Source organism: Bombina bombina, chromosome 1 (genome assembly GCF_027579735.1).
Source record: "Bombina bombina isolate aBomBom1 chromosome 1, aBomBom1.pri, whole genome shotgun sequence".
In the NCBI taxonomy this organism is placed as follows: Eukaryota; Metazoa; Chordata; class Amphibia; order Anura; family Bombinatoridae; genus Bombina; species Bombina bombina.
Window position 1 is genome coordinate 133,182,941 of NC_069499.1, and position 18,384 is coordinate 133,201,324.

The 18,384-nt window shown below is 41.8% G+C and overlaps 1 protein-coding gene across 1 annotated transcript in view; it reads right to left on the reverse strand.

Moving 5' to 3' along the window:
* Positions 1-18,384, reverse strand: part of WDHD1 (WD repeat and HMG-box DNA binding protein 1) — a 463,259-nt gene that overhangs the window by 296,990 nt on the left and 147,885 nt on the right. Inside the window, exon 14 of the mRNA XM_053697606.1 lies at positions 758-999. Coding sequence (XP_053553581.1) covers positions 758-999 — 242 coding nt within the window. The remainder of the gene's footprint in view (positions 1-757; positions 1,000-18,384) is intronic.

Consider the following 18,384-nt stretch of genomic DNA (forward strand, 5'->3'; position numbering starts at 1 on the left):
AAAAGGCTGCACATACCTCAATGCTGCTTGCAGCATGAATCGGTCTCCACACTGAAGATGTCGCCTGTATTACCTTCAGATCTGTGGCAACCAACATGGATCTTAGTTACAGCTGCTAAGATCATCAACTTCAGGGCAGAATTCTTCTTCCAAATCCTCCTGAGGAAAACAGTACTCACCGGTACCATTTAAAATAAAAAACTTCTTCATTGAAGAAACTAACACTAACACCTCACTTTACCTCTTCCTAGTATAACACATGCAAAGAGAATGACTGGGGGTGGAGGGGAAGGGAGGAGCTATATATACAGCTCTGCTGTGATGCTCTTTGCCACTTCCTGTTAGCAGGAGGATAATATCCCACAAGTAAGGATGAAATCCGTGGACTCGTATCTTGTAGAAGAAAGTCTAATACTCACCCCAAGATCTATCTATGCAAACTCTAGAAGTTGATTAGGACATCATTTTCCTAATCAGCTTCCTGCATTTGCCAGGGTCAGACAAAAGGAGCCATATTTATTGCACATCTCATGTTGAAATCCAGTAGCTCAAAAGGACAAAAAAAAAAAAACGCACAACAACAAAACAGCTAACAAGCCCAGTAAATGTAATTTACAATGTATTTTGTCATCATTATGCTATTTTCAATGTGCAGAACAATTGAGGGTATTGCATATTTTTAGTAAGATCCTGTAGACTTATTTCTTCAATAACTAAAACTGAGCAAATTATAACTATAGTATGTTTTTGGACCAACCTCTGTGATATACTATAATCAGCTGCTCTCCATGTCCTGCCATACATACAACAGGGCCATGTAGACTGAAAATCTCTTTTTGAACACCACCAACTGAGAACAGACGTAGTAGCAGAGCACTGGTGGCACATGCCATCCAACCCTGCCCAAGGCAAACTGCTTGGATGTCTTCCCCCTTAGGCATATCCACTATCCACTCTTTACTGGTGTCCCAGGAGCTGAAGTGTAGGCACTGGAGTTTGCTGCAAGAAAAGAACTGATGGTTAAAACCAATATGTCAAGACATTTTAGTATGTTACAAGTTCTTTCTAATTCTTAGGTAGGGGTAATTAAAACTTAAAGGGATGGTCAAAAATAAACTTTCACGATTCAGATAGGGCATGCAATTTTAAACAACTATCCATTTTAATTTTATAATCAAATTTGCTTTGTTCTCTTGGTACTCTTTATTGAAAGATAAACCTAGGTAGGCTCATATGCTAATTTCTAAGCCATTGAAAGCCTCCTGCATTTTGACAGCTAGACAGGGCTAGTTCACGTTTGCCATAAAGATAAAATTGTTCTCACTCCCATGGAGTTATTATGAGTCATCACTGATTGGCTAAAATGTAAGTCAAAAGAACTGAAATAAGAGGGCAGTCTAGAGAAGCATAGATACAAGGTAATCAAAGAGGTAAAAAGTATATTAAAGGGACAGTCTACCCAAATGTTCTCCCCTTTCATTTGTTCCCAATGATCCATTTTACCAGCTGGAATGTATTCAATTGTTTACAAGTAGCTTCAGCATTTGAAAACAGCTGATTTAGCCTGTGGTAACCCCACCTATACTGAAAGATTCTGGCCTTAATGTAGTAATGGTAAACTCTTCACTTTTTAAAAACAGATCCAGAATGTTAGTGATATTTTAGATGGAGTTTAATTAATCAGTTGTAATGAAGATGCACTAAAAGTTTAATTTTTAATATAGTTATGAAATTTTTGTTGTAGCTAGAGCTCTGATTGTAGAACATTTCAAACCATTAACTCACAGAAAAATTTACTTTTTGAGTGGGCATCGGATTTGAATTTCATATCTATATTAAAAGTAAGTTATAGTGCATCTTTGTTACAACTGATGAATTAAACTCCATTTAAAATATCACTAACATATTGGATATGATTACACTCACAGTGACTTGTAGAAGAGATAACTAATAAAAGCTTTAAATGCCTTGAACTGCTAAAGCGTCCACCAACTCCGCCTGAGGATCTCTCGTTCTTGATCTGTATCTCAGGAAGTTTGGCATTGAGACGGGAAGCCATCAGATATATCTCCGGATACCCCCACCTGCGGGTGATCTTGCAGAATACCCTCATGGTTTAGGGACCATTCCCCAGGGTGAAGAGTCTGCCTGCTCAGAAAATCAGCTTCCCAGTTCTTCACACCTGGAATGTGGATGGCTGATCTCTCACAGTGGTATGTCTCTGCCTATTGAAAAATACAGCACACCTCCAACATTGCGCGAGAGCTGCGTGTTCCTCCCTGATGGCTGACATTAGCCACAGCTGTGATGTCGTTCGATTGGAATAAAATATAACGGACAGAACGAAATTGAGGTCACGACAGGAGGCCATTGAATACAGCCCTCAACTCCAAAACATTGATAGGAAGAGACGCTTCGCCTAGGAGCCAGGTTTCAACTGCCGTTACAATTTCCTAGGATTGGAGTAGCAAACACATACCCTGAAGAATGGGTTCCTCTCTCATCTGTGGCTCTAGAGATATTATCTGACACAGGTCGGCATGATCTACATTCCATTGCCTGAGCATTAATAAAACTGTAAAGGTCTCAGATGAAAGTTAGCAAACAGAATACCGTCCGAAGCCGCAACATAAAGGCCTACCACCTCCATGCACTGAGCCACTGAAGGTCGAGGAGTGGATTAAAGCAGACAAGCAGCCTGAAGCTTCTCCTTCCGTTGATCTTTAAGATAAATACACATGCTGATAGAATCTATGATGATCCCTATGGAGTTTACCCTCGTGCTGGGAATGAGAGAAATCTTTTCCAGAATTAATTTCCAGCCATGCATCCAGATATACCAAAAAGCTTCTGTGTGTGAGATCTTGCCAAGTGAAAAGATAGCACCTTGACCAAGATGTCATCCAAGTATGGCGCTACTGCAATGCCTTGTAGTAGAACTATAGCGAGTAGCGCACCCAACACATTTGTAAAAAAAATTCTGGGAGCTGTAGCTAGACTGAATAGTAGAGTTATAAATTGGAAATGTTTGTCTATGAATGTAATGGTAGTGATCTCAGTGAATCGGAATGTGAAGATACGCTTCCTTCAAATCTATAGTAGTCATGAATTGACCCTCTTCAAGGGGGGTAGAATGCACCGTATAGTCTCTATTTTGAAATAGGGTACCTTCACGTCTAAGATGTGACGAAGTGTCCTCTTTCTTGGGAATGATAAAGAAGTTTGAATAGAATACTCTTCCCCTCTCTGATTGAAGTACAGGAATCTAAATACATACAGAGAGAAGTGCACTCACAGGAACAAACAACTGGCTCAATACCATTGTTAGCCTGTTCTATGGCGATTTACCACCTGGGTGCAGCTTTTTAGCCCAGTAATGCTTTTCACAGAGTAGAACTTTCCTGTAGTATATCAGTCTGATCCCGCCTATTACGGTCAGTCCAGCGCCGAAAAGGAAATTTATGCTTACCTGATAAATTGATTTCTTCTACGATACGACGAGTCCACGGATTCATCCTTACTTGTGGGATATTATCCTCCTGCTAACAGGAAGTGGCAAAGAGCAGCACAGCAGAGCTGTATATATAGCTCCTCCCTTCTCTCCAACCCCAGTCATTCGACCGAAGGTATACGAAGAGAAAAGAAAAGCTAAAAGGTGCAGAGGTGACTGAAGTTTTGAAAAAAAAAATACAATCTGTCTAAAATGACAGGGAGGGCCGTGGACTCGTCGTATCGTAGAAGAAATCAATTTATCAGGTAAGCATAAATTTTCTTTTCTTCTACTAGATACGACGAGTCCACGATTTCATCCTTACTTGTGGGATACAATACCAAAGCAACAGGACACGGATGAACAGAAGGGACAAGACAGATACCTAAACAGAAGGCACTGCTGCTTGAAGAACTTTTCTCCCAAAAATAGCCTCCGAAGAAGCAAAAGTATCAAATTTGGAAAATTTGGAAAAGGTATGAAGGGAGGACCACGTCGCAGCCTTACAAATCTGTTCAACAGAAGCATCGTTTTTAAAAGCCCATGTGGAAGCCACCGCTCTAGTAGAATGAGCTGTAATTCTTTCAGGAAGCTGCTGACAAGCAGTCTCGTAGGCCAAACGGATGATGCTTTTCAGCCAAAAAGAAAGAGGTAGCCGTAGCTTTTTGACCCCTACGCTTTCCAGAATAAACAACGAATAGAGAAGATGTTTGACGGAAATCCTTGGTCGCTTGTAAGTAAAACTTCAAGGCCCGAACCACTTCCAAATTATGTAACTTTCCTTCTTAGATGAAGGATTAGGACACAAGGAAGGAACAACAATTTCCTGATTAATATTCTTATTTGAAACAACCTTAGGAAGAAATCCAGGATTAGTACGCAAAACCACCTTATCAGAATGGAATATAAGATAAGGCAAATCACATTGTAACGCAGAAAGCTCAGAAACTCTTCGAGCAGAAGAGATAGCAACTAAGAACAAAACTTTCCAGGATAACATCTTAATATCTATGGAATGCATTGGTTCAAATGGAACCCCTTGCAGAACAATGAGAACTAAATTCAAACTCCATGGCGGAGCAACAGGTTTAAACACAGGCTTGATTCTGACTAAAGCCTGACAAAAAGACTGAACGTCTGGAATATCCGCCAGACGCTTGTGTAGTAAAATTGACAAAGCAGAAATTTGTCCCTTTAAGGAACTAGCTGATAATCCCTTCTCCAATCCTTCTTGGAGAAAGGACAAAATCCTAACCCTACTCCATGAGTAGCCCTTGGATACGCACCAATAAAGATATTTACGATATATCTTATGGTAAATTTTCCTAGTGACAGGCTTTCGAGCCTGAATGAAGGTATCAATGACCGACTCAGAGAATCCCCGCTTAGATAAAATCAAGCGTTCAATCTCCAGGCAGTCAGCTGCAGAGAATTTAGATTTGGATGTTGGAACGGACCTTGGCTGAGAAGGTCCTGTCTCAATGGCAGTTTCCAGGGTGGCAGAGATGACATGTCCACTAGATCTGCATACCAAGTCCTGCGTGGCCACGCAGGCGCTATCAGAATTACTGAAGCCCTCTCCTGTTTGATTCTTGCAATCAGACGAGGTAGGAGAGGAAATGGAGGAAACACATAAGCCAGGTTGAACAACCAAGGTACTGCTAGAGCATCTATCAGTACGGCTTGGGGATCCCTTGATCTGGACCCGTAACAAGGAAGTTTGGCATTCTGGCGAGATGCCATCAGATCCAATTTGGGTGTGCCCCATTGACGGATCAATTCCGCAAACACCTCCGGATGGAGTTCACACTCCCCCGGATGAAAAGTCTGACGACTTAGAAAATCCGCTTCCCAGTTCTCTACTCCTGGGATATAGATTGCTGATAGATAGCAAGAGTGAGCCTCCGCCCATCGGATTATCTTTGAAACCTCTATCATCGCTAGAAAACTCCTTGTTCCCCCTTGATGATTGATGTATGCCACTGTCGTGATATTGTCCGACTGGAATCTTAGGAATTTGTCTAGAGCCAACTGAGGCCACGCCTGAAGTGTGTTGAATATTGCTCTCAGTTCCAGAATAATGATTGGTATAAGAGACTCCTCCTGAGTCCAAACACCCTGAGCCTTCAGGGAATTCCAGACTGCACCCCAGCCCATCGTCACTATTACCCATGCTGGCCTGCGGAAGCACATGCCCTGTGACAGATGATCCTGTGACAGCCACCAAAGAAGAAAGTCTCTGGTCTATTGATCCAGATCTATCTGAGGAGATAAATTAGCATAGTCCCCATTCCACTGTCTAAGCATGCACTGCTGCAGTGGCCTGAGATGAAAGCGTGCAAACGGAACGATGTCCATTGCCACTACCATTAAACCAATGACCTCCATACACTGAGCCACTGATGGCCAGAGAAGGGACTGAAGCGCTCGGCAAGTACTTAGAATCTTTGACTTTCTGACCTCCGTCAGAAATATTTTCATGTCTACCTAGTCTATCAGAGTTCCCAGAAATAGAACTCTTGTTAGTGGGATTAGTGAACTCTTTTCTATATTCACTTTCCAACCGTGAGTTCTTAGAAAAGCCAACACGATGTCCGTGAGATTTGGTGAGATGGTAAATTGACGCCTGAATCAGAATATCGTCCAGATAGGGCGCCACTGCTATGCCCCGCAGCCTTAGAACCGCCAGAAGGGATACTAGCACCTTTGTGAAGATTCTGGGAGCTGTGGCCAACCCGAAAGGAAGGGCCACAAACTGGTAGTGTTTGTCCAGGAAGGCGAGCCTGAGAAACTGGTGATGATCCTTATGACGGTGGTCATATATTGACCCTCCTGGATCATTGGTAAAATTGTTTGTATGGTCTCCATCTTGAACGATGGGACTCTGAGAAATTTGTTTAGACATTTGAGATCTAAAATCGGTCTGAAGGTTCCCTCTTTTTGGGAACCACGAACAGATTTGAGTAAAACCCCTGCCCCTGTTCTAGTTATGGAACTGGGCAAATTACACCCATGGTATAGAGGTCTTCTACACAGCGTGAAGAACGCCTCTCTTTTTGTCTGGTCTACAGACAAACGTGAAAGATGAAATCTCCCTCTTGGGAGAAAATCCTTGAATACTAGTCGATACCCCCTGGGTCACAATTTCTAATGCCCAGGGATCCTGAACATCCCTTCCCCAAGCCTGAGCGAAGGGAGAAAGTCTGCCCCCTACTAAATCCGGTCCCGGACACCCCTTCATGTTGTCTTGGTAGCAGCAGCGGGCTTCTTAGCCCGTTTACCTTTATTCCAGGTCTGGTTAGGTCTCCAGACTGCATTGAATTGTGTAAGATTCCCCTCCTGCTTAGTAACGGAGGAGGAAGTAGAGGGTCCACCTTTAAAGTTTCGAAAGGAATGAAAATTATTCTGTTTAGCCCTCATCTTAACACTCTTGTCCTGAGGAAGGGCATGACCTTTACCTCCAGTAATGTCGGAAATGATTTCCTTTAGTTCAGGCCCGAATAGGGTGTTACCTTTAAAAGAGATAGCCAAAAGCTTAAATTTTGATGACACATCAGCAGACCAAGACTTAAGCCATAACGCTCTACGCGCTAAAATGGCAAAGCCTGCATTTTTCCCCACTAATTTAGCCATCTGAAAAGCGGCATCGGTAATAAAAGAATTAGCTAGCTTGAGAGCCTTAATTCTATCCAAAATATGATCTAACGTGGTCTCAACCTTAAGAGACCCCTGTAGAGCCTCAAACCAATGCACACTATAGGTTGTAGAAGAAAACCCTGATGAATAAACAATTTCTTTAAAAGACCCTTTTTTTTTATCCATAGGATCTTTGAAAGCACAACTGTCCTCAATAGGTATAGTTGTACGCTTAGCCAGGGTAGAAATAGCTCCCTCCACCTTAGGGACCGTCTGCCAGGAATCCCAAATGGTGTCAGATATGGGAAACATTTTCTTAAAAGTAGAAGGGGGAGAGAACAGAATGCCTGGTCTGTCCCATTCCTTAGTAACAATGTCCGAAATCCTTTTAGGGACTGGAAAACATTAGTGTAAGTAGGAACCTCTAGATATTTATCCATTTTACACAATTTCTCTGGTGGTATTACAATAGGGTCACAATCATCCAGAATCGCTAAAACCTCCCGGAGTAACAGGCGGAGGTGTTCAAGCTTAAATTTAAAGACCGCCACGTCTGAGTCTGTTTGAGGGAACACATTTCCTGAGTCTGAAAGCTCTCCCTCAGACAGCAATTCCCCTACCCCCAACTCAGAACACTGTGAGGGTACATCGGAGAAGGCCAATAAAGCATCAGAGGGCTCAGCATTTACTCTAATACCGGACCTAATGCGCTTACCCTGTAAACCTGGCAGTTTAGATAATACCTCTGTAAGGGTAATAGACATAACTGCAGCCATATCTTGCAGGGCAAAAGAATTAGACGCACTAGAAGTACTTGGCGTCGCTTGAGTGGGCGTTAATGGTTGTGACACTTGGGGAGAATTGGATGGCATAACCTGATTCTCTTCAGACTGGGAATCATCCTTAGACATACTTTTATCACCTAAAATATGTTCTTTGCAATGTAAGGACCTTTCAGTACATGAGGGACACATTTTAAGTGGGGGTTCCACAATGGCTTCTAAACACACATAGAGCATTGACTTTCCTCAATGTCAGACATGTTGAACAGGCTAGTAATAACCACAAAAAGTCTTGAAAACACTTTATTTAATGGAAAAAAAAATAATCTAAAAAAACATAATTTATGTAAGAACTTACCTGATAAATTCATTTCTTTCATATTAGCAAGAGTCCATGAGCTAGTGACGTATGGGATATACATTCCTACCAGGAGGGGCAAAGTTTCCCAAACCTCAAAATGCCTATAAATACACCCCTCACCACACCCACAATTCAGTTTAACGAATAGCCAAGAAGTGGGGTGATAAGAAAAAAGTGTGAATGCATATAAAATAAGGAATTGGAATAATTGTGCTTTATACAAAAAAATCAAAACCACCACAAAAAAGGGCGGGCCTCATGGACTCTTGCTAATATGAAAGAAATGAATTTATCAGGTAAGTTCTTACATAAATTATGTTTTCTTTCATGTAATTAGCAAGAGTCCATGAGCTAGTGACGTATGGGATAATGATTACCCAAGATGTGGATCTTTCCACGCAAGAGTCACTAGAGAGGGAGGGATAAAATAAAGACAGCCAATTCCTGCTGAAAATAATCCACACCCAGAATAAAATGTTAATGAAAAAACATAAGCAGAAGATTCAAACTGAAACCACTGCCTGAAATACGTTTCTACCAAAAACTGCTTCAGAAGAAGAAAACACATCAAAATGGTAGAATTTAGTAAAAGTATGCAAAGAGGACCAAGTTGCTGCTTTGCAAATCTGATCAACCGAAGCTTCATTCCTAAACGCCCAGGAAGTAGAAACTGACCTAGTAGAATGAGCTGTAATCCTTTGAGGAGGAGTGTTACCCGACTCAACATAGGCATGATGAAATAAAGATTTCAACCAAGATGCCAAAGAAATGGCAGAAGCTTTCTGGCCTTTTCTAGAACCGGAAAAGATGACAAATAGACTAGAAGTCTTTCGGAAAGACTTAGTAGCTTCAACATAATATTACAAAGCTCTAACAGCATCCAAAGAATGCAATGATTTCTCCTTAGAATTCATAGGATTAGGACATAATGAAGGAACCACAATTTCTCTACTAATGTTGTTAGAATTCACAACCTTAGGTAAAAAATTCAAAAGAAGTTCGCAGCACCGCCTTATCCTGATGCAAAATCAGAAAAGGAGACTCACAAAAAAGAGTAGATAATTCAGAGACTCTTCTGGCAGAAGAGATGGCCAAAAGAAACAAAACTTTCCAAGAAAGTAATATAACGACCAAAGAATGCATGGGTTCAAAAGGAGGAGCTTGAAGAGCCCCCAGAACCAAATTCAAACTCCAAGGAGGAGAAATTGACTTAATGACAGGTTTTATACGAACCAAAGGTTGTACAAAACAATGAATATCAGGAAGATTAGCAATCCTTCTGTGAAAAAGAACAGAAAGAGCAGAGATTTGTCTTTCAAGGAACTTGCGGACAAACCTTTATCTAAACCATCCTGAAGAAACTGTAAAATTCTCGGTATTCAAAAAGAATGCCAAGAAAAAAGATGAGAAAGACACTAAGAAATATAAGTCTTCCAGACTCTATAATATATCTCTCTAGATACATATTTACGAGCCTGTCACATAGTATCAATCACAGAGTCAGAGAAACCTCTTTGACCAAGAATCAAGCGTTCAAACTCCATACCTTAAAATTAAGGTATTGAGATCCTGATGGAAAAAAGAACCTTGAGACAGAAAGACTGGTCTTAACGGAAGAGTCCACAGCTTGCAAGAGGCCATCCGGACAAGATCCGCATACCAAAACCTGTGAGGCCATGCTGGAGCTACCAGCAGGACAAACGAGCATTCCTTTAGAATATTGGAGAATACCCTTGGAAGAAGAACTAGAGGCGGAAAGATATAGGCAGGATGACACTTGTAAGGAAGAGATGATGCATCCACTGCCTCCGCCCGAGGATCCCGGGATCCGGACAGATACCAGGGAAGTTTCTTGTTTAGATGAGAAGCCATCAGATCTATTTCTGGGAGTTCCCACATTTGAACAATCTGAGGAAATACCTCTGGGTGAAGAGACCATTCGCCCAGGTGCAACGTTTGGCGACTGAGATAATCCGCTTTCCAATTGTCCATACCTGGGATATGAACCGCAGAGATTAGACAGGAGCTGGATTCCGCCCAAACCAAAATTCGAGATACTTCTTTCATAGCCAGAGGACTGTGAGTCCCTCCTTGATGATTGATGTATGCCACAGTTGTGACATTGTCTATCTGAAAACAAATGAACAACTCTCTCTTCAGAAGAGACCAAGACTGAAGAGCTCTGAAAATTGCACGGAGTTCCAAAATATTGATCGGAAATCTCACCTCCTGAGATTCCCAAACCCCTTGTGCCGTCAGATACCCCCACACAGCTCCCCAACCTGTAAGACTTGCATCTGTTGAGATTATAGTCTAGGTCGGAAGAACAAAGAAGCCCCCTGAACTAAACGATGGTGATCTGTCCACCATGTCAGAGAGTGTCGTATAATCGGTTTAAAGATATTGAGATATCTTTGAGTAATCCCTGCACCATTGGTTCAGCATACAGAGCTGAAGAGGTCGCATGTGAAAACGAGCAAAGGAGATCGCATCTGATGCGGCAGTCCTAAGACCTAAAATTTCCATGCATAAGGCTACCAAAGGGAATGATTGTGACTGAAGGTTTTGACAAGCTGATATCAATGTTAAACTTCTCTTGTCTGACAAGGACAGAGTCATAGACACTGAATCTATCTAGAAACCTAAAAAGGTTACCCTTGTCTGAGGAATCAATGAACTGATTGGTAAATTGATCCTCCAACCATGAACTTGAAGAAACAACACAAGTCGATTCGTATGAGATTCTTTGAAAATGAGAAGACTGAGCAAGTACCAAGATATCGTCCAAATAACGAAATACCAAAACCCTGTTCTCTGATTAAAGAAAGAAGGGCACCGAGAACCTTTGAAAAAAATTCTTGGAACTGAGGCTAGGCCAAACGGTAGAGCCACAAAACTGGTAATGCTTGTCTAAAAAGAGAATCTCAGACACTAAAAGTGATCTGGATGAATCGGAATATGCAGATACACATCCTGTAAATCTATTGTAGACATATAATGTCCTTGCTAAACAAAAGGCAGGATAGTCCTACAGTAACCATCTTGAATGTTGGTATCCTTACATAACGATTCAATATTGATAGATCCGGAACTGGTCTGAAGGAATTGACCTTCTTTGGTACAATGAAGAGATAAAATAAAACCCCAGCCCCTGTTCCAGAACTGGAACTGGCATAATTACTCCAGCCAACTCTAGATCTGAAACACATTTCAGAAATGCTGAGCCTTTGCTGTGTTAACTGGGACACGGGAAAGAAAAAAATCTCTTAGCAGGAGGATTTAACTTGAAGCCAATTCTGTACCTTTCTGAAACAATGTTCTGAAACCAGAGATTGAGAACGGAATTGATCCAAATTTCTTTGAAGAAAACGTAATCTGCCCCATACCAGCTGAGCTGGAATAAGGGCCGCACCTTCATGGGTACTTAGGAGCTGGCTTTAGGTTTCTATAAGGCTTGGATATATTCCAAACTAGAAATAGTTTCCAAACTGATACCGCTCCTGAGGATGAAGGATCAGGCTTTTGTTCCTTGTTGTGAGGAAAGCAACGAAAATGATTATTAGACCTAAATTTACCTTAGATTTTTTATCCTTTGGTAAAAAAGTTCCCTTCCTTCCAGAAACAGTTGAGATAATAATTTATTACCCTGGAAAGAAAGGGAAAGCAAAGTTGACTTAGAAGACATATCAGCATTCCAAGTTTAATCCATAAAGCTTTTCTAGCTAAAATAGCTAGAGACATATACCTGACATCAACTCTAATGATATCAAAAGATGGTATCACCAATAAAATTATTAGCATGTTATAGAATAATAATAATGCTATAAAATTATGATCTGTTACTTGTTGCGCTAAAGCTTCTAACCAAAAAGTTGAAGCTGCAGCAACATCCGCTAAAAATAAAGAAGGTCTAAAAAGATTACCTGAACATAAGTAATCTTTTCTTAGAAAGGATTCAATTTTCCTATCTAAAGGATCCTTAAATGAAGTACTATCTGCCGTAGGAATAGTAGTACATTTAGCAGGAGTAGAGACAGCCCCATAACCTTAGGGATTTTGTCCCAAAAAACTCTAATCTGTCAGATGGCACAGGATATAATTGCTTAAACATTTAGAAGGAGTAAAAGAATTACCCAAATGATTCCATTCCCTGGAAATTACTTCAGAAATAGCATCAGGGAGATTAAACACTTCTGGAATAACTACAGGAGATTTAAAAACCTTATTTAAACGTTTAGATTTAGTATCAAGAGGACCAGAATCCTCTATTTCTAATGCAATTAATACTTCTTTAAATAAAGAACGAATAAATTCCATCTTGAACAAATACAAAGATTTATCAGCATCAACCTCTGAGACAGAAACCTCTGAACCAGAAGAACCATTATCAGTATCAGAATGATGATGTTCATTTAAAAATTCATCTGAAAAAAGAGAAGTTTAAAAGACTTTTATGTAAACTAGAAGGAGAAATAACAGACACAGCCTTCTTAATGGATTTTAAAAAATAAAATCTCTTATGTTATCAGGAACACTCTGAAAATTAGATGTTGACGGAACAGCAACAGGTAATGTAACAGTACTAAAGGAAATTTTATCTGCATTAATAAGTTTGACATGACATGCAATACAAACAACAGCTGGAGAAACAGATACCAAAAATTTATAGCAGATACACTTAGCTTGGTAGCTCCAGCACCGGGCAGTGATTTTCCTGAAGTATCTTCTGACTCAGTTGCAACGTGGAACATCTTGCAATATGTAATAGAAAAAACAACATATAAAGCAAAATTGATCAAATTCCTTAAATGACAGTTTCAGGAATGGGAAAAAAATGCCAGTGAACAAGCTTCTAGCAACCAGAAGCAATAAATAATGAGACTTAAATAATGTGGAGACAAAAGCGACGCCCATATTTTTTTAGCGCCAAATAAGACGCCCACATTATTTGGCGCCTAAATGCTTTTGGCGCCAAAAATGACGCCACATCCGAAACGCCAACATTTTTGGTGCAAAAGAACGTCAAAAAAATGACGCAACTTCCGGCGACACGTATGACGCCGGAAACAGAAAAGATTTTTTGCGCCAAAAAAGTCCGCGCCAAGAATGACGCAATAAAATTAAGCATTTTCAGCCCCCGCGAGCCTAACAGCCCACAGGGAAAAAGTCAAATTTTTTAAGGTAAGAAAAAAATGATTGGTTCAAATGCATTATCCCAAATATGAAACTGACTGTCTGAAAAAAAGGAATGTTGAACATCCTGAGTCAAGGCAAATAAATGTTTGAATACATATATTTAGAACTTTATAAAAAAGTGCCCAACCATAGCTTTAGAGTGTCACAGAAAATAAGACTTACTTACCCCAGGACACTCATCTACATGTTTGTAGAAAGCCAAACCAGTACTGAAACGAAAATCAGCAGAGGTAATGGTATATATATATATATAAGAGTATATCGTCGATCTGAAAAGGGAGGTAAGAGATGAATCTCCACGACCGATAACAGAGAACCTATGAAATAGACCCCGTAGAAGGAGATCATTGAATTCAAATAGGCAATACTCTCCTCACATCCCTCTGACATTCACTGCACGCTGAGAGGAAAACCGGGCCCCAACTTGCTGCGGAGCGCATATCAACGTAGAATCTAGCACAAACTTACTTCACCACCTCCATAGGAGGCAAAGTTTGTAAAACTGAATTGTGGGTGTGGTGAGGGGTGTATTTATAGGCATTTTAAGGTTTGGGAAACTTTGCCCCTCCTGGTAGGAATATATATCCCATACGTCACTAGCTCATGGACTCTTGCTAATTACATGAAAGAAAACATAATTTATGTAAGAACTTACCTGATAAATTCATTTCTTTCATATTGGCAAGAGTCCATGAGCTAGTGACATATGGGATATACAATCCTACCAGGAGGGGCAAAGTTTCCCAAACCTCAAAATGCCTATAAATACACCCCTCACCACACCCACAATTCACTTTAACGAATAGCCAAGAAGTGGGGTGATAAGAAAGGAGTAGAAAGCATCAACAAAGGAAATTTGGAAATAATTGTGCTTTATACAAAAAAACAGAATTTATGTTTACCTGATAAATTACTTTCTCCAACGGTGTGTCCGGTCCACGGCGTCATCCTTACTTGTGGGATATTCTCTTCCCCAACAGGAAATGGCAAAGAGCCCAGCAAAGCTGGTCACATGATCCCTCCTAGGCTCCGCCTACCCCAGTCATTCGACCGACGTTAAGGAGGAATATTTGCATAGGAGAAACCATATGGTACCGTGGTGACTGTAGTTAAAGAAAATAAATTATCAGACCTGATTAAAAAAACCAGGGCGGGCCGTGGACCGGACACACCGTTGGAGAAAGTAATTTATCAGGTAAACATAAATTCTGTTTTCTCCAACATAGGTGTGTCCGGTCCACGGCGTCATCCTTACTTGTGGGAACCAATACCAAAGCTTTAGGACACGGATGAAGGGAGGGAGCAAATCAGGTCACCTAAATGGAAGGCACCACGGCTTGCAAAACCTTTCTCCCAAAAATAGCCTCAGAAGAAGCAAAAGTATCAAACTTGTAAAATTTGGTAAAAGTGTGCAGTGAAGACCAAGTCGCTGCCCTACATATCTGATCCACAGAAGCCTCGTTCTTGAAGGCCCATGTGGAAGCCACAGCCCTAGTGGAATGAGCCGTGATTCTTTCGGGAGGCTGCCGTCCGGCAGTCTCGTAAGCCAATCTGATGATGCTTTTAATCCAAAAAGAGAGAGAGGTAGAAGTTGCTTTTTGACCTCTCCTTTTACCGGAATAAACAACAAACAAGGAAGATGTTTGTCTAAAATCCTTTGTAGCATCTAAATAGAATTTTAGAGCGCGAACAACATCCAAATTGTGCAACAAACGTTCCTTCTTTGAAACTGGTTTCGGACACAGAGAAGGTACGATAATCTCCTGGTTAATGTTTTTGTTAGAAACAACTTTTGGAAGAAAACCAGGTTTAGTACGTAAAACCACCTTATCTGCATGGAACACCAGATAAGGAGGAGAACACTGCAGAGCAGATAATTCTGAACTCTTCTAGCAGAAGAAATTGCAACTAAAAACAAAACTTTCCAAGATAATAACTTAATATCAACGGAATGTAAGGGTTCAAACGGAACCCCCTGAAGAACTGAAAGAACTAAGTTGAGACTCCAAGGAGGAGTCAAAGGTTTGTAAACAGGCTTAATTCTAACCAGAGCCTGAACAAAGGCTTGAACATCTGGCACAGCTGCCAGCTTTTTGTGAAGTAACACAGACAAGGCAGAAATCTGTCCCTTCAGGGAACTAGCAGATAATCCTTTTTCCAATCCTTCTTGAAGGAAGGATAGAATCTTAGGAATCTTAACCTTGTCCCAAGGGAATCCTTTAGATTCACACCAACAGATATATTTTTTCCAAATTTTGTGGTAAATCTTTCTAGTTACAGGCTTTCTGGCCTGAACAAGAGTATCGATAACAGAATCTGAGAACCCTCGCTTCGATAAGATCAAGCGTTCAATCTCCAAGCAGTCAGCTGGAGTGAAACCAGATTCGGATGTTCGAACGGACCCTGAACAAGAAGGTCTCGTCTCAAAGGTAGCTTCCAAGGTGGAGCCGATGACATATTCACCAGATCTGCATACCAAGTCCTGCGTGGCCACGCAGGAGCTATCAAGATCACCGACGCCCTCTCCTGATTGATCCTGGCTACCAGCCTGGGGATGAGAGGAAACGGCGGGAACACATAAGCTAGTTTGAAGGTCCAAGGTGCTACTAGTGCATCCACTAGAGCCGCCTTGGGATCCCTGGATCTGGACCCGTAGCAAGGAACTTTGAAGTTCTGACGAGAGGCCATCAGATCCATGTCTGGAATGCCCCACAGCTGAGTGACTTGGGCAAAGATTTCCGGATGGAGTTCCCACTCCCCCGGATGCAATGTCTGACGACTCAGAAAATCCGCTTCCCAATTTTCCACTCCTGGGATGTGGATAGCAGACAGGTGGCAGGAGTGAGACTCCGCCCATAGAATGATTTTGGTCACTTCTTCCATCGCTAGGGAACTCCTTGTTCCCCCCTGATGGTTGATGTACGCAACAGTTGTCATGTTGTCTGATTGAAACCGTATGAACTTGGCCCTCGCTAGCTGAGGCCAAGCCTTGAGAGCATTGAATATCGCTCTCAGTTCCAGAATATTTATCGGTAGAAGAGATTCTTCCCGAGACCAAAGACCCTGAGCTTTCAGGGATCCCCAGACCGCGCCCCAGCCCATCAGACTGGCGTCGGTCGTGACGATGACCCACTCCGGTCTGCGGAATGTCATCCCTTGTGACAGGTTGTCCAGGGACAGCCACCAACGGAGTGAGTCTCTGGTCCTCTGATTTACTTGTATCTTCGGAGACAAGTCTGTATAGTCCCCATTCCACTGACTGAGCATGCATAGTTGTAATGGTCTTAGATGAATGCGCGCAAAAGGAACTATGTCCATTGCCGCTACCATCAAACCGATCACTTCCATGCACTGCGCTATGGAAGGAAGAGGAACGGAATGAAGTATCCGACAAGAGTCTAGAAGTTTCGTTTTTCTGGCCTCTGTCAGAAAAATCCTCATTTCTAAGGAGTCTATTATTGTTCCCAAGAAGGGAACCCTTGTTGACGGAGATAGAGAACTCTTTTCCACGTTCACTTTCCATCCGTGAGATCTGAGAAAGGCCAGGACAATGTCCGTGTGAGCCTTTGCTTGAGGAAGGGACGACGCTTGAATCAGAATGTCGTCCAAGTAAGGTACTACAGCAATGCCCCTTGGTCTTAGCACAGCTAGAAGGGACCCTAGTACCTTTGTGAAAATCCTTGGAGCAGTGGCTAATCCGAAAGGAAGCGCCACGAACTGGTAATGCTTGTCCAGGAATGCGAACCTTAGGAACCGATGATGTTCCTTGTGGATAGGAATATGTAGATACGCATCCTTTAAATCCACTGTGGTCATGAATTGACCTTCCTGGATGGAAGGAAGAATAGTTCGAATGGTTTCCATCTTGAACGATGGAACCTTGAGAAACTTGTTTAAGATCTTGAGATCTAAGATTGGTCTGAACGTTCCCTCTTTTTTGGGAACTATGAACAGATTGGAGTAGAACCCCATCCCTTGTTCTCTTAATGGAACAGGATGAATCACTCCCATTTTTAACAGGTCTTCTACACAATGTAAGAATGCCTGTCTTTTTATGTGGTCTGAAGACAACTGAGACCTGTGGAACCTCCCCCTTGGGGGAAGCCCCTTGAATTCATGCTGTCTTGGTAGCAGTGGCAGGTTTCTTGGCCTGCTTTCCCTTGTTCCAGCCTTGCATTGGTCTCCAAGCTGGCTTGGCTTGAGAAGTATTACCCTCTTGCTTAGAGGACGTAGCACTTTGGGCTGGTCCATTTCTACGAAAGGGACGAAAATTAGGTTTATTTTTTGCCTTGAAAGGCCGATCCTGAGGAAGGGCGTGGCCCTTACCCCCAGTGATATCAGAGATAATCTCTTTCAAGTCAGGGCCAAACAGCGTTTTCCCCTTGAAAGGAATGTTAAGTAGCTTGTTCTTGGAAGACGCATCAGCTGACCAAGATTTCAACCAAAGCGCTCTGCGCGCCACAATAGCAAACCCAGAATTCTTAGCCGCTAACCTAGCCAATTGCAAAGTGGCGTCTAGGGTGAAAGAATTAGCCAATTTGAGAGCATTGATTCTGTCCATAATCTCCTCATAAGGAGGAGAATCACTATCGACCGCCTTTATCAGCTCATCGAACCAGAAACATGCGGCTGTAGCTACAGGGACAATGCATGAAATTGGTTGTAGAAGGTAACCCTGCTGAACAAACATCTTTTTAAGCAAACCTTCTAATTTTTTATCCATAGGATCTTTGAAAGCACAACTATCCTCTATGGGTATAGTGGTGCGTTTGTTTAAAGTGGAAACCGTTCCCTCGACCTTGGGGACTGTCTGCCATAAGTCCTTTCTGGGGTCGACCATAGGAAACAATTTTTTAAATATGGGGGGAGGGACGAAAGGAATACCGGGCCTTTCCCATTCTTTATGAACAATGTCCGCC